Raw genomic sequence first — 26,378 nt, 5'->3', positions numbered from 1 at the left:
GAGTAGCTGGAAAGCACTACAGTGCGTGTTGGGATGCAACTTTGGATGTTAAGAAAGTCTAAGAACCACACTAGCCACAAATTCAAAAAATGCTATTGTAAGAGTGAAATACATTGTGAATGTGGCAGGGAATCAAGTTTGGTGGTTCAGATTTTTTTTTTTTAATATCTTCTTGGCTTTGTAGCCAATTCATTAACAGCACTCTTCAAGTATGCTAATAACACTAGCTGTATGCCATGTTTCTTAATTATTTGGAGACATTTTAGAAAAACCTAGAGCATGCTACAGTAAGAGCCTCACTGAGCTATCACCCATGTGCTGGTTCTCAGTGAACAAAGGTTACACACCTAATATATTCAAAATAATACCCAAGAATAACACAAGCACTATGTGTGTTAATGCTTAATTTGACAGCACATCTGCATTCCTGAATTCAAAATAAGCATGAGGCATTTCTCACTGTCACTCTCTTCTCAAAAAGACAGTTGAGAAACTGACATCAATTAACTACAATGTTTTCAAATGCTTCTTTCAAATAAGAGAAATATGCTCCTCCAAGAAACTTTGACTTTTGTGATAGCTTCAAAATGAGAGAAACATGGACTCCTCAAAGCTTTGCAGGAATGACCCTGCCAAACAGCAACATTTCATATTTATTTTTCCTGATGAAGAAACAGCAATATATTTCATAGCTTGGCCATTTCATTTACTGTGCTCTTCACAGTTCTCTCTTTCAAACTGCATGTGTCTTCATTTTCTTTCTTTTAGGCATGGGGACATTGTCCACATCATTCTCCCCATGCTCTCCTACCTGACAGAACACACCCATCTAAGACTACAGTCTTGCTGGAGCTGGTTTAATGTGCTCCACTAGCAAACACTTTGACCTATTTACAAATAAGATGCAATCTATGATATTCCTGAATGGATGTAAGATGCTTGGTAAAGTCTGTAATGTCTTCAACTGAGCAAAGCTCTCATCACACTGATGGCTTGTAAGCTCCCTAATACACTCTGGGTTTGACCAAATACTACATTCAATAGTTCTTCTGATATCAAAGGAAAGAATGGGTTGAGTACAATGGGGCTGAATGATCTTTGACTGTTACATACTAGATAAGGTTTATCTGTTATCCAGCCCCAGTGTAAATCTGTTATCCCTGTATAAACTGTTCCAACAGAACCTGGTCTCTGGTTGTCTAAATCGTGGATAGGTCTGTTTTAATTAAGTCAGATAATTGAGAGTTTTGTTTTATTAAGCATTTCTAATAAGACTTGTCAACAAAGACAGAACTATATATACAATTCAATTTGACACCAAACTGATATACAAGAATATAATGTTTTCACACATTTACTGTTACAATTCCTAATTCAAACTCGGCGAATATTTTGTACTGGGCCTGTAGCATTGATTTTAACAAGAAAGAAAGAAAAGGAAAAAAAAAAAAAAAAAAAAAAAAAGGTTTAACTTTATATTCTGGAAGTTTAAAAAAAAGCCGATTCTTCTGCTATGCAATGGCACTTGAGGGCTTTGTTCGCTACAAAGTTGAAATTAAATCTGTAAAGCCATAAAAGTAAACTGCTAAGATTTTGTAATTTCTTTATTTTAAAGATTAATTTTGTACAAGGTCTGGTTTTGGGGTTTTTTCTCAAAATTGGGCATAGCACAAGAAACAGCTAGCAGCAATGTCATATAATCTTGCATCATAATAAACTGCTTTAAATTTCACCCCAATTTTTACCATTTTCTTTGTGCTTTTTATTCATTTTATCCAAATTAAGCGCGTGTCTCTTGAACGTCATTCCAATACGAGAAGGCTGATGGCTTCCCTGTGGAGCTGCATTGCCAGAAGGCAGTTTGGAAAGTGACAGGCTGTGAAGTGGCACAATGGACAATATTAAACAGTTGCCCCTCAATTAATGAGTGGAGTGACCCACTTAGTCACCACAGCTGAGTCTTCTAACTAATTCCAAAGATATCAAATATACAACGCAATTGCCCATACTGGCATACCAATTGGTAATTATGTCCAAACAGATTTGCATTTCTCTGGTTTGGTAATACACCATAAAACTGAAAGAAGAAATCACTCTTAAAGATACTTTTCCTACTTAGAAAGGTATATAGTATTTCCACTGCACAAAATACAGAAGAAAAAACTTACAAAAATGTTAGAACATTCAAATCTAATGTTAAAGTCAAAAGCTAAGCTGAAGCTAAGCATCACTGTCCTGATGTTTAAACTTACAAGGTACACCAATTTGTGTAGAATGTAGGACACTTCATCCATAAGCCTTTATTTTTCCACTAACTTCATAGCTTTTTTTCTCACACTATAGTTTGACAAGACAGAATTTAATTACATATTCCACATCTGAATTATTCTACATTAATTCAATTTGTACTGCTAGCAATATCTAACACAGGCTACAAGTTATGAAAATAATCCTTCATGGAAATATCCAAGACTGTTTGTTTTAAATTCAGTAGACCACTTTCTGAAAAATGTGAAATGTAACTAATGTGTGAATAATTTCTTAAACAAAAAAAAACCCCACCTCTTTCCTAACCAAAATTATACTGTACTGAAGTATTATACTTGGCCTTCAATATTACAAATAATAATAATAACCAAAAGCAAGTAACCTAAACCTGTTCTGTTTACTCTAGGAAACAAATACAGATTCTTGTTCATAGATGGGTCTCCTTAAGTGACTCCAGCAAAGCAAGGAGGCTGAAAAGTTAGCCACAGCTGAGTCAGTGTTTGCCCTAGCATGAGGGAAATCTAAGCAAGTAGCTGTTGCCTCCCTGTCCCACAGAAAGCAAAGGAACAGTCAGAGGCAGCTGGACACCCCACCAGCTACAAAGGCCTACAAAGCCTCTGCTACCCTCAACCTCCCACTGACAGAAATTATGTTTACCAAATCATATTCACATCATTGCAATGCTGCAACCAGCTGCATTAAATAGCTCCAGTTCAAGCACTGAATTTCAATGGCAGTAACCTACATTCAGCTCAAGATCTGCAGTTTAGTCACCTATTTCATCTTAAAATTTACACAGCTTCCACTTGGGTTGATTGGCTGTACTTACCTTTACAATTCATGTGGTAAAATAACTTTGAACAATCTGGCTGAAGTACTACATGCTGGGATATAAGACAGCTGCCAAGTAAAGATTTCGAATTCTAGTATAAGAATAAGGTAACACCTTTGCAGCTTCTTATTCACTATTTGTTTACTAGGTTCCTCAGGTCAATGATTATTTATGTTTACAGGAAGAAAAGTATGTCAAAAAGAAGATTTAAGTGATGGTTACACCAGCACAAAAGCATCTGAGGGTGGAATAAGGCAATACTGCTTTTACACCATTAAACTTTCCATTTTCGGGGAGATGGAACAGGACAAAGTGAAGAAGAAATATAAGAAATAAAGAAATAAAACCAAACAGAAACAAAATAGTAGAGGGGACCTGGGTTAGAAGACAATTAAAAGGTGATTAGATGATAAATAGGCCAAAACCCTGGAATGGAACAGATGGAGTGAGAAATATGATGTAGGCCAGACACTGAAGAATGGCTGCCAACTCTAGGTCAGGAAATGCAGAATTGAAAGGTGAGCTGATTAAACTACTCCTGAAGGCATAGAAAATCAAAACAAAAATAAAAACAGAGGAAACAAGTCTTCTTGGCAATAAAAAAATCTCCAGATGGTAACATTCCCTCTCCACTGATGTAGAATTCAAGATCATCAATAAACAAGAGTATTTTACACTTCTGCATCCACCATTGTTGCCATGCAATTCTTCTGTCTTCTGTCCTATGACTGCAAAGCTTCTCCACGTGTAGTCTTTAGGCAACTTGGAGATATAGGACAGGGCTTTGTCATTTTTGTCAGTTTTGGTTAACAGCTCTCTTGGCAGACACGGATGAGCAATGTCTGCATATTCTGTTCTTTATCAGGGTTCACTCTTTCAGTGCATGCAAATACTATCTTACATCTGCCTCAGCTGCCTGCAAAACACATCAACCTCAGCAAAGTATGCACTTACACAGTCTCCTGCATCATCAGAGGTCCACAGCTGCTTAAATTTCCAAAGCAAACCATCTCAACAGGAGCTATACCTTTATTGGTATAAACTCTAAACATTCCACCTCTCCTATCTACAACAAAGCAGTTTTTAAAAGCAGTTTTAAAAAGTAAAAATAAAAATCCAAATGTCAAATAAACCAGGAGAACAAAGTAAGTCACCTGTCAGTTCAGAGATTTGACTGAAAACATTTAGGATCCTAGACCATTTAATCTTCTAGCAGAGATTACCTTCTCTCTAATCCCTCTAGGACAAGCTGTCATTTTAAAACCAGATAATAGTCTAAGAACTGACAAGTCATTGACATACAGCGTGCTAACATTTGCAAAAGGTTGTTCATTTGACCTGTATCATTGTTTAACCTTTAGCCCTATTGTTCCATTGAGAGTGATGGGCACAATTCTCCATGGGACCACAGACTGCACAGAAAGGAACTTTTTGTCTATTCCTACTAGACAGAATTTTCACTAGACAATGGGTTTTAGTGATGACATCCAGACTGAGACTGTCCACACAAAAACACCTAGCAAGAGAACTGTGAGTTGGTTTAAGCAAGGGAAGCCAAGAGTTGGAACATTTCCACAAATTATTTCTATGCACCTGTACTTCCTATTCAATACAATGAAAATAATGTCTTGTTGAAGAGCCTAATATTCCTGCAAATACAAGGCCAAGTTTCAAAGTCTAAGAGTATGAAGCATTTAAAGCACTAACATAAAACTCAGCTTCTTCCACTGACTGCTGCAATCCTTGCACAACAGGTGGGAGAATGTGACCATATCATCTCCTTGAGTTCTGGTAAGATTCAATAAATGCAAAGAAAGCAAGCTATGCAGCAAAAATGACCAATCATGCAAGTGTAATGACAAACACCAAAATCCAACTTTGCTCAATAATGTCAAAGAGAAACTAGAAACATTAAAAGGAAAAATCTATCACAGAATACAGGTGTTCCTAGCTAACACTAAAATACTCATCTGTGTTTAATTAATTATAGAGGAAAAAAAAATTAGTGATACTGCTTTCTTAATCAATATCAGAGTTCAACAAGGTAACATTTTTTAGAGACTCTGAGAATACACAACCTGTTCCCCAGTGATTATCTCTTTTGTCCTACCACCAAAACTCATTCCTACAAAAAATAAACTCCATCTAAACATCTTAAAATAGCAGCAAAGGCAACATTATAAAGACACAGCCCTTATTTCCAAAATCCAAAACTGAATCTCAAGACACAGTTACAAATGCTGCTGTACTTTATAACTGCACTTTAAAAGTGCATTTCATTACACAGTAAATTGATTTTCAGATTTGAAAAAAAAAATCAGTCAGTACCTAACTCTGGTATTAAAGCTCCAAATCCATAACTCTAAGAACATTTTCATTATTGGATGTATTATATAACACAGCACAAAGTTTACTGCTATTTCAAGTAATTACTTCCAGTTTTTCACTCAAAACAACTAAGTCTACACAGAAAACACTCTTTTTTTCCCTGGTATAATTAAAAGTTTTTGCCTCTTTTTCTGCTATTAAATATACTGCTGAGGCTCCTGGCCTTTTGAGTAATTTTCCTACAGTGCACACAGTCTAACACACATTTACTGATACACTATTTTTAACTAAAAAATGGAGCGGAATGTCTTAACTCAGATCATAGAAAGGAATGATGGAGGGAAGCTGTGAAAGAGGTCTAGAGCATTTCTTTTGTGAGGTTCAAACTGCATCCTGAAAGCACGTTTCAAAAAATAAAGCTTCTCAAAACAAAAATAAGATGTGATGAAGGACACTTGATTGTTTTCTTGACCCTAAGCAAACCCCAGCTACACTGGAAAAGAACTCCAAATCATACTCCAAAAGTTTTGATGAAACCCACTCTGACCAGGTATGGAGTTTGCACTTTTTCAGTCTTGAATATGCTGGTGCAATCAGAGAGCTATCTTATCTGTGACCAAGGACTGCTACCTCCATTGATCTCAGAAAACAACAAACCTTGGGGGTGACTTCAGAAGCCACATCCTCTCTCGGTGAAATACACTGGGAAGAAAGCAGGGAAGAAACCCAGGCCTAAAAAAAACCACAGCTTTGAGACCACTCAAGGGTGTATAATCTTTAAGGATTTTATGATGGTTTTTAGCCAGCAACTAAGCACTACAAAACTGCTCATTATAGTCAGGAAAGGAAGGATATTGTTAGATCCTTTCTAAAGATGAAAGGATTCAACTCTTCTTGGAAAAGAGAAACATCTAATTTGAACATAAGCAGAACATCTACCTAAGTAGGTCCCACTTGTCACCCTTTAGGATCCATTCAGCCGCATCTGTCTCTGGAGAGGGACTGATGGATATAAACAGATTTAGAGGATAGAAGGAACTCCTTTCCTTCCTGCAGACCTTGCTATCCTGTACACAGAGTTGGCAAATCCTTTCAAAGAGGAAGTCAGCTTGCTTTTTTAGCTATACTGATGAGGTATTCATCACTACGTTTGTTGCTATAGTTGCAGAAATGACTGAATAAAAATAGGATAAAAATCCTTTGGTCAAAACAATACTATTTTTAAATAGTCTTTTCTCAGAATAGGGCAATGCTTCAATAGACTGGAGTACTGTTTATAGTCTATTCTGACCATACGTAATGAAAAATTCACAAAGTTATGATGAATATGAAAATGCAATACCTTTTTCATTACCCTAAGGAAGTGTTACAGGAATCATACTCATCAAGTTCACAGAAGTAATGAAATGAAAAAGGTATTTTGAGGTAAGTAAGAGCAACAATAATTCTTAGTTTATATATTAATCTTTTGAGAATATATTTTTATGAACACTATTCTTTTGAGCAGATACAGATTTGAAATCTGAAATTTTGAACCAATAATTATTTCTCTTAAGTGTTTACCATTACTACCTTAGACAAAACTCCACATCAATACTGGAACTGCTACATAAAATTCCTTACAGTTATCATAGGACATACAAATAATTCTCAAATATTGACATAAAACTTCTTTCTTATTGAAAACAATGATCAGATTTCAAGCCTCCTAAGAAGCCTTTCTGTTGTAACAGTAGTAAAAATTAAAAAAAAATCCAGGAAAAAAAAACACCAAAGAAGCTATAAAGTCCATCTAAACATCAAACCCAAATACCCCAATAAATTAAACATGTATAGATATTCTTATTTCAAAGATGCTTTTAAGGTGGTGGTAACACATTAGGGTAAAAAATTGTTGACTGAACTGCATTTGAAACACAATCATCTCAAATACGATTGCAATGTCCTTTAAGTTTTACCTGGTACTTCAGATTAATTGATATCTTCAAAAACTGTTTTCTAAAAGCCTGAAATAAGTAATAAAATAATAAAAAATCCACTTTCCATAGTATCCCAAGTTGCCAATCAGCCCACTACAATTGCTGAACATTTGGTTAGCAGAGGAACTCACTGGAAGACACAACAAAAATGCTGAGGGAAAACCTATACCTACCACTGTTTTACCGCCTCCAGTACCACAACATGAAACAACTGAAATCAAGCTTACCTTTCTGGAAGTGTAGATGTCGAAAAATGGTTTGTTTCGAACACTGAACGGTTCCTGTGCTTTGTCAATGAGACCACTTTTCATCTTTTCATGTCGTGGAAATATAATCTCTTTCTCTATACATGCAAGTCGAACATTAAAATCGCACTCTCCAACAGGCTGTCCCTGCCAAGTTACAAAAATCAGTATTAAAATCAAACACCAAATTATTTGAACCATCTAAGTTTTCCTAACATAATATTTAGAATCCTAGAGATATATAGAAGTATTATCAAATTACTAAATTTTCCCAGATGTGTGGTTTTCAACCATTTTTTCTCAGGCTGTAAGAGGTTTAACCAAATCAAAGTTCACAAAAAGCTAGAAACCTGTAATATGCATTCAACCATACATGAATTAAACATCTAAATACCTTTAAAGTTAAGTAAAATAATTTAACTACTCCTTAATTATAGCTTTTATATGGCAGGTATACTTCCCCACATAGCTTTTCTCTGAAGTACTTTAGATAATTTTGTTCAAAATACTTTAAATGACAAAGCAACAAGATTTACACATTTAGGTGAACTCCTTGCTTCAAGTGCAGTATATTGATGCCTTGAAAGAAACATTAATGTTCATTTTTCTGTCATAGAAAAGAAAAAAATAGGTGCAGTTGGAAAATGTGCCAATAAACAATGGCTACAAAACCCTGCAAGATATTTGATGGCTCAGTCACAAAAAGGCAGTAAAACCCTTCACTAAGCCTCAGCAGTATGCCCTGACCTTTCAAGATCTGAAATAAAGCAGCAGCTTTACATTGCTCTTTCTATATTTGCTGCATTGCACCAGATCAGTATGAGCATTCAAAATGCGCATTTGTCAGATTAGTAACAGCTTGTAATGGAGTTGATTATATTTTGAGCATTAGATAGTGAGGAAAACACGCTATGGATATCACTAGAACAAAACAAGCAACTGTCAGCTCATAAATTCTAAAGCTTGTTTCAATCGGAGGTGTCACTTTCACAGCAATGAGACACAAAACTTGTAGATTTGAATTGTTACAAGTGCGATACAGCACTGAAAGTTATTTACATGAGACCATCCCTCATTTTGCCACCCCATTCACTCAAGAAAACAATTTTCAAAACCCACTTCTTTCATGGCCTACAGGGAATAAGCTCACAGTGTCTTGGCTTGCAAACCAGAATGTTTCAAAAATTGAAAGCAATGAGAAAAGGAAACTGTGAAGACAGGGGACTCAAATCATCAATGGCAGCAGTATAGCCGAGCAGAAGAAGCAGCTACCAGGTATCTCCTGTACTAAAGGCAGCTCAGAGGAAAAAAGCACTGCTCCAACATGCATCAGAGAAGGTCTGAACTGGTCAATTGGAAAGAAGGCCAAAAAACTAAATGGCAAAATTACATTCTGGTGAGGCATACAAAGGTAAGAGAGGAAGTAGTATCTGAACAGTTATCTCAAGAGAAAAAACAGAGTGCCAATTTTAGACCACATAAATCTAATCCGTTCTTTCCAAAATCATATTGGCTTTCTCCAAAATCTTTGACATTTCATGCTCCCAAAGCAGCATTAAGTTTGTCTTCTATTTCTTTGCTAGCATTAGAACTTACTAGACCTCTATCAAAAGTCCTCAGTTATTCATGCCAACAGCTTTAAGAATTATACATTTCTCCCATGCCACATGTAACTCACAACCACTTTCTTTTAGGACTCTGCTTCAGCCTACATAAGAACAGGCAGCACAGCCACCATCACTGTGGGGGAAGCACATCTTGTACAAAACCTGTGGCAGGCACCATGGGTGAAATGCCTCCTAATCTCTGTTCACTGATCCATGCTCATGAAGAAGAAAGCTTAGCTGATTGATAACACTGCCTTCAGTGCTGTCTTCCTTTCAAACATGAAGGTGTTATCAGTAAAGAGCCATTCAAATGAATGGAAAATTAAGAGTATGGAGAAATTCAAGGGGCAAGAGAGTGGTTCACTCTTCATTCATTTCTCACAGAATACAGATGCATGATCTACAGATTTTTAAGTGCCACAGACAAAATGTTTGAAAATCAATCAATCTTTCCTTCCTTCTTTTTTTCTTCCTTTCTTTCTCTCCCTATGTATAGCATACTTGAGTACTTATCTATACAGTGACTGAGCTTGCCTCGGTTTGTACATGTAATTAAAACACAGAAAACACATCTCAACCCCTGTAACAACTGACTGAAGAACTGACTGAAGAATTCTTTCCTGGGAAATGTGTATATATGGTTTTTTTATAACTTTAAAGAACTCCATAATTCTCTAGGTAGATTTCAGCACATGCTCTCTTCCCTACAGCACCTTTTGCACTCAGCCACATTTTATTAGTAGGTCTGAAAGAGCAAATTAACTAATTAATATTTCATACATTTGAGCTTCCAATAAGCAGTGAGGTTATTTAGAAAGCTTTTCTTTTTTTTTACAATGACTCCTTCAAAAAATGGTTTTATACAATGATTTAAATTTATTTCCATCCCTGAACAGTTAAATTAAAAGCTGAGGCAACTTCATACGCACCATAAACCAGCTGAATCACTTTATTTTCCTTAAAATATTCCTTTCACTTTTCTCATCTACTTGGAACTAATTATTTCCTGCAGTTCTGCCAATCATATATTTCTGTTTTAAAGCTTGTTAAGTAGAAGGGTATATTACAACTAGGTTCCATCAAATAAAGGTCAAAGCTAGGTTGACATAAGATTATATGAGAAAGGAAAATACAGACAATGCTGCCAAGCTATTTCATCAGACTAGTAAACTTAAGAAGTCAAAGACTATTTCATTCTCACAAAAGCATAGGACATTAGCAATGAGAAAATTAGCACATAATTGAATTTAACTCAAGGACATACTGAATAAAAGCAATATTGGAGGAGAGTGGCTCTTTCTTTGTTATTAGACATTTCCCACAATTACAAAAAAAGTTGCTACTATACGATGCATTTATCCCAGACATATCCAAAATTTTGAAGTGATAAAATTCTTTGCTTTAAGCAAATAAGTAGGAGGGTAATGTAGGCTGCAATAAATAATTCAGAGACCTTGACAAAACCAGGAAGAGATTATTTAGTGTACAAAGCACACATTTAAAAGTTGTCAAAAACCAAGACATTGACGCATGCATAATTTAAACCCAGGCATTAAGTAATAGCATGTTTTTAGACAATACAGATGTTTTATTAACTTAAGAATCCAGATAATTAAGATCTTATTCCAATATGTAGTTTTTTACTTGTCTAAGAAGGATGAGGGTTACTACTGCTTGACAGCATAGTTATGAAGTACATTAAATGATAATTCCTGTTCTAGACATTTTAAACTTAAAATAAGTGTGTTAGCAAAGGGTAAAACAAAATTAACAAGTAGCATGTATCTCCTACCTATGGTAGAAAGTTACACTTCCCTCTCACTGCAAATAAAATATATCCTAAAGCAAAATACCATTCAGACAAGCCTTAAGAGAAGAGTCAACTGTTGAATCAACACCTCTTCCCTGAGCAGCTGAGTTTTCTTCACCTGCTGAAACTCTGTGCATTGCACTAAGGTCACAGCATGGAGTGGGCTTGGAAAATATGATTTTGATGTTAAAACATCCTCCACATAACTTCAAAACATAAGATGAAATTTCGACTGAACTTTGAAACCGACCCAGGCCTCAAAATTTCTAAATTTAAACTTGGGTTATTTCAAATTAACTTCACAACAGAAATCATACATAACAAGTCACATAAGAATCACAAAAAGAAATGGGTTTAAAAACAGTGAAAAACAGGCTCTGCAGTTCATTTAATATCCATTGTCTTGAGCAAATGGGGGAAGGCAATTTATTTGCCGAATGGAGATTAGAAAAAAACAAAGGGAAAAAAAAAGAAATTTAAAAAATGCTACCACCAAAAAAACCCCCATCCACCCAACAAAACCAGTCCCTCTAACAATGCTCCAAAGAGCTGCCAGAAGACAGAATTTGGACAAGTGTCAGGCTGTGCTCCTGCCCTCCACCCAATTCACAAAGACCTCAGTGTTGAAGTCACAACCTCAAGCTACATCAGGTGAGTAACTCAAATCCCAGATTATTACATACAGCAAGATGGCAGGAGTCTCAGAGATGGGGATAAGAGGATAACATGATTTCTGTTGCACATCCTGTCTCTCTCTCCACACGGAGAAAGGTATGCCTGAGGATATACCATCACCCTCCACATTTAAGTTTCCCTTCCCCTGTGTCTCTAAGGTTACCTCATGGCCACAGCTCAGCGAATTCCATAACTCTACAAGGAAAGTCCTTTACCTAGATGGATGCAGTGAGCACAACATGCTATACAGGCGCTAAATTCCATAAAAGTACTTCAGCTTTGATTTTGGTATTTACGTGCTTTTTTCTGCAATGCGGGTATAGTAAAAAGAAAGAGCTGGGCCTCTGCACACAGCTGATAACTGCCATGGTCCAGGATAAACTGAGAATATTTATTGTTTTCCTCCATGAGATATGGGTGAACTCTACCCACCAGCAAAGCATGCTCCATTTGCTTCTCCAGAGCAATACCTGAGACATGAATAATTCAGCACACACACACAGATATACGTTCCATGCACGTCTTCACTTACTGAGCCAGAGCAAAACATATGTCACAACTGTCTTCGCTTTAATGATTTTGAGAGAAAGATAAAGAATAAGCTCAGCCTGATATTCTACCCTGTGTTTAATGTTATTTTTGACAATTCAAGGCACCCACAGCTGACATCTGCATTCCCAGTGAAAGCCCATTATTAGTTCTCCCAACTTCTGAAGACCATACAGTCTAATATTTTGCATTTTACATTAATGATCTGGCACATATTTTTTCTGACCATGGTTTTATAGATGCTGCTTTTTTTCGTACATAGCTTTATATAAAAACAATCTAAAGGTGCTGCTAGAGTTTCCAAATACGATTATTACTACATTCAATACCTAAAAGGTTTTTTCATTTCCTATAAAGTTCTTTTCCAAGCAGGATTAAAAGCAAAGTATTAGAGAAATGAAAAATTTTATAGAATTACGACCCTTAAGTTTTAAGGTTTTTATTTCTAAAAGGCAAAAGGCATGACAACCAATAGAATCTAAAAATTAATTTTAAAATTTTGGCAGTTATCTAACTTTAAAATTTTAGGGCTTTTCTAACTTATCACTCAACTATTCAAAACATGCATGACAGAGGCAAGGAATTCAGCAGTTTCAAAAGGTTTCTAAAGTGTATCAGCATCAACGAGGTACAGCACGTGAAATGCTGTTTCAGTTGCAACAATACAACCAGTGTGCTGCAGGAACGTGATTACAATTTATATGTTGTTGTTTTATACAATGAAATATCACTCTGATTTACCACAGAACAAAAATGGTTTGAAGAATCGGACCTATTAAAAATATTGCTTGAGACATATATTAAATTACTGGTATTTCCTAAAAAATAATCACAGAAAATAAATTTTAAAATGTACAATGGAAATAAGTTAGTAGCCAATGGATAACACCAAGGTCTAACAGAACATAGCTCCATTGAGTTTTTTATTAGTAAATATAACTTGAACAAAACAGCAGGACTGTCAAAACTATGACTAAACAGATATGACCAAAACAGAAAAAGTAGATTGTACTACAAACATTGCTCTCTCCTTTACTCCTCTTGGTTTGCTCAAAATTTTAAACAAATTCACAATAAAAACCATAAAACTCTGCATCACCAGTATAAAGGTAACATATACAAAGCAGAATATTTAGTATCTATTAAAGTGACTGAATTATGATTCTCGTCACCAACACTGGGCAATAAAAAGGCAGAATTATGGAAATAGGCATCTAGCAGAGATGAACACCTAAGCCCTCTTTTGAAAAGCAAGCTCCAGTTAGGCACTTAGAAAGTTTAGTAGTTGCTTTTTTCAGAGAACAGACAACTCAGTCAAATTCATTGATTGCATGTACAGTAACTTCATTTAGAAATCCTTCTGAGCCCTCAAAACCAGAACTCAATAAGGGGATTTTACTGGGACATGAGTGATTACAACAAAAACGAATCCTGTTCCATCTAGACTGGTTGCCTCCCCTCAGGTAATATGAGTAGATGAACTTCCCACTTCAATTACAGAAAGAAAAGTCATAGTTCTAAAAACCCTAATTATAAAATAGATGTGTCATTATCACCACGGGATATTTACACACAAAAAGATTGCAGATGGGAATATAAGTTTTAATAATTTATTTTACACTGAATTTAGGCCATCTTCAAAGTCAAACACAGGATTTTACTGCTTCAGTTTTTTCTAATTATTTTTCCTAATGCTTGTGTTGCATGTAGTATGGAGGTATTACCTTAATTGGACCACCTAGAATCTGTTGCAGTCAATATTTTCTCTTTCTACTTCTACTCTCCTCACACTCTCTTCCTTTCTATCAGACATTCACAATGATTCTTCACAGCAATAGCTGTTGCTGGGTATTAACACAGCTGTCTTTATGAAAAAGAATTATCACTCCAGCGAATTAAAGAACCGTGGGAAAATTCCTTCATCTTAAAAACATTAGTCAAGCCATTTCATACTTGAAAAGATTGTGGCACTGGTGTTTTTGGAATATAAATCACTTAATGGTATTTAAAATAAGACTGTCTAGTACAGTTAGTATGAAGTCATGTAAAAACTAGAAATGAGGGGGGAAAAATGTAGTAGCAATCAGCACTTATTCACAACAACTGTCTTAGAAAAGGAACCACCTACGCTGCCTAAACCACGATAGAACTAAAAATTAAGTATCAGCTTGTAACACCTGAAGACTTGTAAATATCTATCATTTCAGTACACAATCTGTCTTTAGATATCTAGTTCATTGTGTACATGGTTAGCTTGTGAGTAAGAAACACTGAAAATATAAAACTCATTTCAAGAGAAAGTGGTATTATTCTTCATATTTATTTTAAATAACAGAAATATTCTAAAAAGGATGAAAATACAGCCTTCACATTCTCTCCTAGACCGTAAGAGCAGTCAGGCTATTCAAACGTGTTAGAATAATATAGAATGGTCTGGGTTTGATAGGACATTAGACATCATCTAGTTCTAACACCCTGCCATTGGCAGGCACACTTTTCACTAGACCAGGTTGCTCAAAGCCCCATCCAACCTGGCTTTTAACACTTCTAGGGATGGAGCATCTGCAACTTCTCTGGGCAACCTGCTCCAGTGCCTCACAAATTTCACAGTGAAAAATTTCTTCCTACTATCTCATCTAAACCTGACCTCTTCCAGTTGAAAACCATTCCCCATTGTTCTGTCATTACAGACCCTTGTGAAAAGTCCCTCTCCAGATCTCTTCTAGGCTCCCTTCAGGTGCTGGAAGGCTGCAATAATGTCTCCCATAAGTCTTCTCTTTTCCAGACTGAATGATCCCAATTCTCTCCCAATTAGGCATGGAAAAGAAAATACTAATGAGGTTCTAGTTTCAACCTTCATAAAACCAATCCTGAAATATATAATTGTTATATTGGCTACTTCCTTCTGATTAACTTTGACTATTTCTTTTTCTTTAGTTCTTTTCTCCTAGAAACAGGAAAAAGATGGGAAGAAAAAGGGAGAAAGTGGAAAAGATGAAATATTCTTGCTAGATTAATTGTAGAAACGGACTAATTAAAACTAAGTTAGGGAAATAAGACATTATGACATTGGAACACTCTCACTGCTTCCACATGACATTTGCCCAATACTCTATTTTGCCTATAGATTTTTGTTTTGAAATATGTTGGACAAGAAAAGCCAGGTTTAAGACTTCTCTGCCGGTACTTGGAAAACTAGACATGATAATGCAACTGGAAAACCTATCCCACTGTAAAGTTTTTCACATCTTCCACTTCAGCTGTGATTACTGCCATATTTTTGAGAGATCTGAGTATTTGCTTGAGACAGAAGCTGGGTTTAAGTGCACTTGTCAGTTCCTATGGGAATGATTGTCATAAACTGTGAGCTGAAGGAGACAGTTTTTCTATTTAATCTTAAGTTTACGTAGCGTAAGAAGAAGACAAAAAGATACTGCAGACGAAAAGTGAGGGGTTTTAAAGTTCGAATCATGAGAAGGAGAAAATCATTTAACGAAGACACTGAGGGAAGTTCTTTAAAGAAACCTCCTAAGAACAAAAAAATTTGGTTTGGAATTTATTCTCCAAATTGTATTTAAGGTTTAAAATATCTCAGTTATTTTCATTTACAACGCAACTTAAACTTTCAGGTGCGACTTTGTATTTTTTAATAGCAAGTTTCATGGTTTGCTGAAAAAGTATCACATTGGGGTAAGCAAGTAAGAGTACAGACACAAACACCTGAAAAATATAAAGGATTTAGCATCATGGTAACTTCTAAAGCTACTCTTGGAGAACTTTTTGTCCTATATGTCTCTCCAGGAGCAACACTGTGTTTCTTCCTCTGACAGTTAGTGATAATTCAAAAAAGTTTCTGGTGAGACATGCTTCATGCTGAGGTATAAGAACATTTCTTTTTTGACAGAATTTAATTAACTCCCTTTTGTTTTTATATAATACTCTCTTAAGCCTCCTTTATTTTGGAAAATATGGAAAACAAACCACCTTGAGTGTGATCCATAGTGCCCTCTGGGTTGGGAAAAGGAGGATCAAAGTAATAGATGTAAGGGAAAGAAAGAAATCAATGGGTTTTTTTTCACACAATCTAACCAGCAAGTAAAACAGTTAAGCTTCAAGCTAATTACAACACTAGAGAATGCTCCCCAACAACAAGCAACTTGTTAGATTAAAAAAAAATAAGAGCATGAAAATAGCAAAGACATCCTGGTCAGCATGTACTAATTATCACTCTTCAACAATAACTTACATTTTGCATGCATCATAGCAAAGATCTTTTTTTTAAAGGGATGCAAAAACAAACAGAAATGGTACTTTTCAGTTGCTGTGCACTTCACTGAAACAGAAGGAGTAACAGTGAAGAAAGCACAAGGTAGCTGTCTGAAAGTTTACCAAAGAAATAAGATTTTCAAATTGTGCTGTTCAGACATACAAGTCAGGTTTTCAACGATGGATAAAAGACGATCAACAGGGAAGGGGAATAAGGCAAGAAAGACTTTAAAATGACAACTAGCTACGATATGTCAATCCTACTTCACAGACCCAAAAGCTTACTCAGCATCACACCCTTACTGTGTTGATTCTCCACCCTATGAGCCACCATTTGTTGCTGTTCTTATACTGTAATGCTGCCCTATTGGAATTTCAGAATACTCCAATCCATTACCTGGCCAGGCTGCCCTTGCTCTCAATAAACAGTACCATAAAAACTGGAGGTTGAAGAACAGGCAAACTTAATGCAGCTCTCCCAGACTGACAGAAGAAAGGAAAGCAAGACACAACTGAGTGGATGGATGGTCCATTTCATTTACCTGACAGCCCTAAACCATGAAGGAATGAGGTGATATATATTGAGAGGTTGAGAACATAACATGCAACAGGGATGCCAGTACAAGCATTTGTTAGATAAGTCTTCCCCAGAAATAATGTAAAGGGTGCAGGAGCAAACATGCCCATAGCATCCTTACTTTCCAGGGTACTATTAGTAACAAAAGCATTTTAAATCTGTATTTTCAGGTGATAATGTTTGAAAAAGAATCTCAGAATTAAAATTAGGGTGACTGGCAGCCAGGTGCATTTGTAAACAGAAGAGATGCAATTAAATACTTGCATCTCTGAATTGTGCCCTCAAAACTTTCACAGGACAACTTAAGGATAAGGTTAATAGGCTAATAAGTGAGAGACAGCATGGACTGTGAGCCTTACATTGCTTTAAAATGAGGTTTTTAACAGAAAAGTCAGACATGGTAATATTTTACAGGGATTTAAAACAAACATTTTTCATGCATTAATTCAATGAGCACATTGGCTGTGGGCAGGATTTGTGTTTACCATGACAAATTTTATCAATAACAACAGCATTGTTATGCATAATGACCAACAAAGAAAACTTGATCTTGACTTAATTCAATGCACAAAGTATTAAGAAATTTAATCAAAATTCTATCTCTTTTCTAAGCATTTAAATAATTATTCTTTTTCAAACATTCAGTCTATTCTTACCACTGCAATCTGGTCTCTCAAAAACTTGGCTAGAGTTAAAAAATTTAAAGGCCAGGGTTAGAAAGGGAAAGGAAAGTTGTACTGATTTTCAGCATCTTTGCTAAGAATGCATTAATTAAATCCTACATCATCCCAGTGTTACTTTTTGTTACTTAACTAAGGAAAAAAATAGTTGCTTAAATTTAGTGTCCATACATTTACAAGTAGCTACTGAATATTATCTAAGAAAAAGCTTCTCAAAACAAGGTTTTCCAGGAAGAGCTATCTCCAAGATGACTGGAGAATGATTCTCCATTCAACATTCTTTTGTGGACTGTTTCAGATGATAAGGGATTTGGATTTGCCTGCATTTGTTTCTGGGGCTATTAATTACTACTGTCAGCTTCCTCTGTTACATTAGAATTATCCACCAAATTTGAAATTGTAGATATACAGCTGCAGTTAATATAACGATGAACTCAACTACATACGGATACAAATCAAGAAGATGAAAAGCAACATATAGTGCAGGGATTTAGCTCAGTATTCATTAAGACTAAACACCATAAGGAATTTTGTGTCCTATTAGCCTTTTATGTTCAGAGGAATATGAAAAATCCAGATTTCTTATGTGTGGAGCTCACAACGGTCAGAAGGCAAACTTATTTCACTAGGATACAGCATTCTTTCTATGAATTTGATTTTAGCATGTGAGATGAAAGCAGTGAGACAGCAATGTCATATTTTGAGTAGCTATTAATAACAATCAACACCATGGTTCAGACTGAAGAAAATTACAATAAAAAATATTTTTAAATCTGAAGAATCATTTGTTTTTCTTGACACAAACACCTCTTGCAACAAAATGGGAATTACAAGCTTTTAGAAGCTCGATGTCACAGAAACAGAAACTAAAAGAAATAGTCAAAGGATTCCATCAGCATCCTCAAAGACAGACCTTTGCAGCAGCTATACATGATAAGCATCAGAATTTAACACAAAACTTACCATGGAAAGAGACAACCAAAACAATTGACATGTTTTGCTTAAGAACACAAGTATAGGTTTCTGCCAATCAGTGAAACTCAATTTTTTATATTTCCTTTCTCCTAAGACTTTTCTGTATAGACATCTAGAGCCAAACACACACAATGTATGTCAATCAGTCTATTCTCTTAGTTTCCTTTGTTTCTTTCTAGAATGCTGCTCTAGTTTATTCCTGACAGCCTACAGCAAAATCAAAAAGTAAGTAACAATAAGCCTCACGGATGACAACATTGATTAAAATCTGTAACAGGCAGGTCCTTATGCACTCACTTTCTCAGTATTATGAATGCAATATTTTAGAAGGAATATTCTGACAAAGCCAGAAAACTCTGCAATGCTTAGCTAGCAAAATAGGTCAAGCATTTCAGAATAAGCTCAACTAAAAATATCATAGTTCACGAGACCTGACTAAAACATGAGGTTTGGCTGAGCAAAGGTGTTTATCAATGGGGTTTGAATGTGCATTTCCCCAGCTGCAAAGCTGCATCACCAAGAGCAGAGTAAGCTGAGTCATGTGGAGGGCAAGACAAGGGACATGCTGGCTGCAAATCTTGTAACTCATGATGGACAGCAAGTACAGTAACTCCACCACCGCCTTCAAGACTCAACTACTTTCCAGATCAAAGCAAACAATGCCAAATTCCAGAGCAACCTCTGCTTTGGGAAATTTTTGGAGTGGGGCTTTGTTTGGAAGGCAGGGAGGAATGTTCTGGTTTTGAACAGGACCAGTGCTTTGTGTAATTATTTGAAGATCTGGAAAAAAAAAAAAAAAAAAACAAACAAAAAAACCCCCCTAACTTACACAACTTAAATAGGAACTTACTCTTTCTTGCCATTTACAAGTTATATTACATTTACCTCTCGGTGATAAAATTCTGTTGATCATTTCTTGCCAAGCCAAACATTCTTGGGTGCCCATTTTTATAATTAAGCTCCTAAAATTAACCTAAAAAAAGCTGTGCTTTTTAATCTTTATAGTAGGGCCACTGCTAATGACTTCTTGCAGCTAAAGCCCTGCTTGCACTAATACTGATAACATTATTTTAATTTGTCCTTGACTTTAAAAAAGAAATACATACCAACTAGCTCCTCGCTCATCCCCACAGCACTTAAAAAACAAACAAAACCAAACACTGCTTAATAGCAGACTTCTCCTAAACATTGACAATCCTCTGGAAATCTACTGATCATTTTTCCTGTTTGCCAAGTTGAATTCATCGTGTTAAGTATGGACACTTCACTACAAATGAGAGTTTCCTCCCCTTCCACCACAAAACAAAGCTTAACCAAAATATTGATGAGTTTTAAAAAAGTGTTGTTTTGCTAGTACATGTACATCCCAAACTGAATGACTGTACACTTGTTACATTATGTGTTTACGTCAAAGGAAGCATAACAGTGAATGGCAGGTTAGACTCAAAAGGAGAGCAGAGACAAGGCAAGACATGAAGGTAAATAAACATGGAACCACATGTGGAGCAGCAGGTAAGAAAATGTAAAAAAAAAACTAGGACCCATGAGTGGTTATAGAAGACTGTATTTTTCGGAAGAGTACATGGAATTCTTGCTTAGGGAAAAATCTTAATGGTAGGAGGGATCCAGGAAACTAACACCTACTTTTCAGAGAATGCTAGAGAAAGGACATCCAGACACAGAATTAAAATGTGTTAACAAAAACCTTCTAATCCTAATCTAACACATCTTCCCCACAAACCACTCCTTTTAAAAGCAACTGTCCTAAATCACAGTATGACTATGCTTCCAAGAATACCCAAGTAATTTCTGGTGACTGGTACCATGCCTACACTTGCAATTCCCACTCACATTGAGTGATTGAGCTGAGTAGTACCTTACTTAAGACTGGAAGAGATAACTGTAGTTTAGGAAGGCTGAAATGTCCTGTGGTTTGCTAATATTGTTTTTGCCCTGTTAGGAGCTGAAACAATAATTTTGTTTTTCCAGAAGCATTAACAAATACTAGTGTTTTCTCCATGGGCTATTATGACTAACACATTGCTGTGGTTTAACTACAGTAGGTGCTAAGCCTTCTGCAGCCACTCACTCCCCTGGAATAATATGGGGGAAGAGAATCACAAAGGTATGAATGAGGAAACTCAAGGTTTGAGATAAACCTTTGAGAGTTTCTAAGCTATAGCAAAAGCTGCACACATGCAAAAAAAGCAAAGCAAGGAAGTCATTCACCACTTCCCTGGGCAGGCAGATGTTCAGCCATCCCTAGGGCAGCAGGGCTCCATCACACACAATGGTGATGTGGGAAGACAAATGCCACCACTACAAACATCCTTCTCCCAGCTTTAAATGCACAGTACAACATCACGTGGCAAGGAATGTCTCTTTGTTCAGTTGGAGTCAGCTGTCCTGGCTGTGCCTCCTTCCCTACTCCTTGTGCACCCCAAGCTTAATCACTGGTGCAGTAGGGTGAAACAGAAAAGGGCTCGAAGCCATGCAAGCACTGCTAGCAGTAACAGAGAACATCCCTGTGTTATCAGCACTATTCCACGCTGATTTGCAAATCCAAAACACAATACCATATGAGCTACTATGAAGAAAACGACAACAACAAAAAGTCTGTAAATGACACCAGCAAGAGGCCCTAGGTGATATTCAAATCTTTACTGTATTTGAAAGCTGGTTTTATAGAAAACAAGTTTCCTATTTCCAGTACTGTGTAACAGCTCTTTGTGATCACAAAGACTTTATTCTTAGACTCTGTTCTCCTTTTTCACAACTTCTGCAATATACTTCCTTATCATACATTTCCCTTACAGCCTGTGCCACCAGGAGACTCTGCTGTTGAGGACTTAGCAGAGGACCAGTTGCCTTGTTTCATGCAGAAATTTGAGAAAGAGGTGACAGAACAGCCTAACAAGTACTGTGAAGCTCTAGTAACAAATATACCAGGATAACTGCTCTGTCCTCTCTTGATTTCACTGCCTAAATAGTCAAACATGCTCTATAAACGGGCAATTTTCCAACAGTGTCTAGCAGACTGTTTCAAATGGTCATTTTTTTCTTGAGCAAGTGGAGATAAATCAACAGGTAAGGCTGCTTTCAATCTAAATTCTGATGCATTGCTTGTTATCAAGATGCAAAATATTCAAATGTTTTTGGTGCTTATATTTACTCTGAAGCTCTTACTTATATAAATAAGATTAGAACTGAAGTAAGAATTAATAACTAACGATAAGCAAGAAAACTGAAAGTACTTACATTAAACTTTATAATGTCGTATATCAAGTACCGAGGAACAACCTGTCCATTAACCTTGTCGATGATCATTTCCTTAGAAAAAAAAGGAAAGCATTGGCATTATATAGAAGAAGAATGTCAACACATTTATACTTGATGCATATAACCTGCAAGCATGACGCAATCAAACACTAGTCACGTCTTTATTACAAAAACATTTTACAACAAGTCAAGATTATAAAAATATTACTGTGGTCTTAAAAGTCTCTCATGAAGCTTTCAACAAAACACCAGAAAGCTATGCAAGGGCTTCCTATTCTGATTTGAAACATGCACACATTAGTTTCCCCACAGCTTTCAAAATCTTGAGTGAATAATGAGTTTTTAGAAATGTCAGTAAGAACTGTGATCCTAAGGCAATCAAGCACTATTGGAAATCTTGTCCACAGTCAGAAGTGCAACAGCAAGGATGTAAAGAACAAGCATTCACATTCATTTTCTATGCTCAGGTTGGATCTTTTCATTTTAACAGCATCCTAGGCAGCAGTGAGAGCTGCAATTTGCTTGAACACTGCACTGTGACTAAACAGGATGGCTCCTTCAGACAGAAATATCACAGCCAGTCTCTGCATCACATGAAGTCAGTTAACATTCAATACGTACCAGCAAATCAGATTGAAAATAGGTCAGGTAGGGAAAGAACATTAATGATCAACATCCAAACACAAAAATGTTTCCTGAACTTAAGGGTACATACAAAAATACACATACCCTACATGGTGGTGCTTACATCTGTAACTCAGACTTCCTATGACAGGAATTAGACACAGTATATAGAGTTTGATGAACCAACAAGGAAGATTGAAAATGGTAACAACCAACCACTGGTAGATCATTCCCAGAGACAACTCTGAAATAACCACTTCTCTAAATGCAATCCATCTCCCTACCACCCTCCCCTACCTGATTCTTGGCTAATGAATTGTATCAGCTACAGATTTGTTTTTTAAATTAAAAAAAAATAAAAGTTAAAATTCCAAATCCATATGAACAAGATAAAATAATTGAAAAACATTAAAACAGTTCATTATGACATGATGAAAACAAAATCAGGAGCTCAAGAATTATTCCAAAAAAGAACATTACATCAACTCAAATTAATTTTGTTTAGTTAATGTCTTGCTATTTTTATATCTTACGACCTTTTAATTTCTCTCAGAATCCATAGATCCTACAAAATAAATCCAAAAAAGCCTGATTGACTCATATAAGAATTATTTTTACTCTGTATAACAATAACAAGATTCTTGAATTGTACCTAGCATCTAACCACAATTTGCTTTGAAAAATAAGCAAGCAGTTCAGTTGTAAAAACATAGATTTGTTTTTTAAGCAAACATAAAGCTTGAAGCAGTTAAAACTAAACTAGAAGACATGAACATGTTGTTCTCAAAAACCACTGGGAAATCTGAGTTGCCTACCTAATATTTTGGAATCTCATCTTCTGTGAACACAACTCTGAGATGGAGACTGGGATTTCAAAGCCATCTGCAGCATTCACAGGTGTTGTGAATGACTACCTGAGACTACCTACATCATTCCACATAATTTTTTTTTTTAAAAATTAAACATTAAAAAAGCATTAATCCAATCAGTGAAAACTATTCTATTGTAATATTACAATATCTTACCTCTAAAAATTTAGTCACAGGCACTGTCAAATAATGTGCAATAAAGGTCTACATGGAAGTGATGTAACAAAATGCCATTCCCCTAGTGTCCAGTATTTAGATAGGGCACTGGTGAGCTCTCAAAGGAACAGCAGACACAATGCTGCAATGCCTTCTCCAACAATAAATTTTAGAACTAACTACAAGAACAGATGGGTACAACTCAAGAGACAGAAGGCACAATATGCAAACTCGGAAGAGGATGCAAGGATATAATGCAAGGGGGAAAAATACCCAGGATAAAAAAAAATCCACCTGAAATTCCTGATAGTAATCAGGTGAAATAAATAACAAAGTAACAGTGAAACAAAAGAATGCTGTTGTTTCTCATTAGCCCTCAGCTGAACTGGCAGGTGAAACAACTTTTTTGAAACACATTTAATTGAGCACATATTTAGGTTTTAAGGACTCACTTTCTCTGTATGCATATTCAGAATCTCAGCTTTGATGCAAAGCTAGCATTTGTATGCAAAACCCTGAAAACATTTCAATGCCTAGTATTACAAGATTTTATGCCTAATTTTAAAAATCTGAATCTCTGCATATTCAGTTTAAGAAGGATTATAAAATACAACAAAGAGGACTAAGAACTGTTTTTAAACATCCTTTGAAGTGTTTATTTTTAACTTGTTCTCTACTTCAGACATGTAAACGTTTTTATTCTATTACTGATCAAACAAGTCTTTTTTCCTCATCTCGTCCCTTCTTTTCCTCCTCCCCTGCCTCCTGTTCTCTTTGACAACCTGACTGAAATCCCAGCTACCAGAGCAAAAAACAATAGCACAATATGCCTTAGAAGATGAGATGACAAATTCCTGCGCTGCTCATCTCCATCATGACAACAACATTCCCTGCTCCATTAGTTACGCCAATACAACTGTCATAAGGCAGAAGCTGTAAAGTGAGTATAAGAATGGTTCAGATTAGAAATGCTCTAACACACCATTATTTTACAGTCTGATTTCAGAATCTTCCTTGAAACTATCAGTATTGAAAAATACACCAGGGAACAGACCCAAGAGACAACTTCAAAGAAGATGGGAAAATGTAATATTTGAGACATGACCACAATTAAACTCACTTGTTCTTACCTGAGCAATAACCTGATACTATAAGATTATATTTAAGCCAATTTTTAGATAACTAAAAACTTAAACTCATATCCACTCACATGACACGTCAATATAACAGAAAAGTATCCATAAGGCACATCTGCATCTATGCAGTTCCTTCTACAGACTCCATGCAGGTTTACAGCCAGTATTAAGTGTTTTAAAACTACCTCTGCTATTAGCACTTGTCCATTAGCTGCTGATTTAGGTATTTACTTAACCCACGGGCCTGAAGAACAAGGTCCAGTGACCAATTAATGCAATATAATCAGCATACTGTGCTGGTGTTACTCTCCTCAATCCTATGGTGTTGCAAAGCAGAGTTGTTCAGTATACTACTACACCTGCAACACTAAGAGCTTTTTGCTGGACAACTACCAGAAGACTGACGCTGGACTGAGAGTTCATGGACTGTTTTCCTTGAATCACATCTCTAGAGAGTAAGTTGGACTTAAAATAATCCAAAATCCAATCATAAAGCAAAGGATCCAATTTTACCAGCCACTTGCAGAATGTATTTTTTGCTGAAATACAGTATGGAATCAGATCTAATAATGCATGTGTTTGTTGCTCCTTTTCCTCCTGTGCCTTTTCTTAACCCTTTATCCATTTATCTTTAACACAATTCTAGGCACTGCTGTATTTCAGGAATGAAAACAGGTTTTGTTTCTTGTCTTTTTTCTTAAATCTATTTTGCACCAGCTTTTGCAAACTCAAAAACTTTTAAGTTCTGCAATTTCTGAGACAGCTTACAAACAGGTAAGGTCTCTACTGATATAAAAACATAAATGAATCTTTATCTCACTCTCCATTTATGGAGTTCCTAGCCCTCTTAAGTCTTCAAGTGTAAACAGTATTTTATATAAAAATAAAGCTGATTTAAAAATCGCATTAAAATCGTGAAAGTTATTTCAAACCTAAGGATGCCTCTGCCTTTTCTACTCAACTGTTTCAAAGCTAAGCAGAATGCCAAGAAAGCTACTGAAAATAGCTGTTTAGTTTTTTTGCATGACAGCCAAAACATTTGACAAAAGTCTATGCATTCCCTCAGATAGCACTATGGATACAAAACACTTGGCTTCTAAAGGAGTAAGTCATACTAGTCACCTGTAGGTGAAATTTAAATAAGCTTTAATGAGCTTTGCAGAAAACTTTCTTCCATGACAGGAGAACAATTGCAACTACAAAGCTGGAGATGAGCACGGTGTTGCAGATCTGTCATCACTCAAGATGTAACTGATCACGTAAGAACTGTTTGCAAGTAATTTCAGTCTGAAATGAACCACAAATGCATCTGAAATTCTCAAAGACAACCACATGAAAGCTTTACACCAGAGGCCTTAAAGCAAGTTAATAGATCCCTGAATGCATGGAAATTGCCTTTATGAAAGTTTCATGTATACTGTCATTCTAAATAATGTTAGGGGGACATTAATCTTTTGTATTCTTAAACCCAGTAGTTGTTTGCTGCATGGTACTGATATTTCTGTTTTGTTTCCTCTTTTCTC

The 26,378-nt window shown here is 36.0% G+C and overlaps 1 protein-coding gene across 2 annotated transcripts in view; it reads right to left on the bottom strand.

Annotated features, from left to right (window-relative positions):
* RNGTT (RNA guanylyltransferase and 5'-phosphatase) overlaps positions 1–26,378 on the bottom strand; it is a 171,126-nt gene that overhangs the window by 99,957 nt on the left and 44,791 nt on the right. For both annotated transcript variants that reach the window (XM_083857734.1, XM_083857735.1), the window contains exons 10-11: positions 22,050–22,121; positions 7,635–7,799 (exon numbers count right to left, since the gene is read on the bottom strand). In XM_083857734.1, the coding sequence (XP_083713860.1) occupies positions 7,635–7,799; positions 22,050–22,121 (237 nt within the window). The remainder of the gene's footprint in view (positions 1–7,634; positions 7,800–22,049; positions 22,122–26,378) is intronic.

Source organism: Zosterops lateralis (genome assembly GCF_965231275.1).
Source record: "Zosterops lateralis genome assembly, chromosome: 3".
Classification (NCBI taxonomy): Eukaryota; Metazoa; Chordata; class Aves; order Passeriformes; family Zosteropidae; genus Zosterops; species Zosterops lateralis.
Note: the sequence above shows the minus strand (reverse complement) of the source record. Positions and strands in the feature narration are given on the sequence as shown.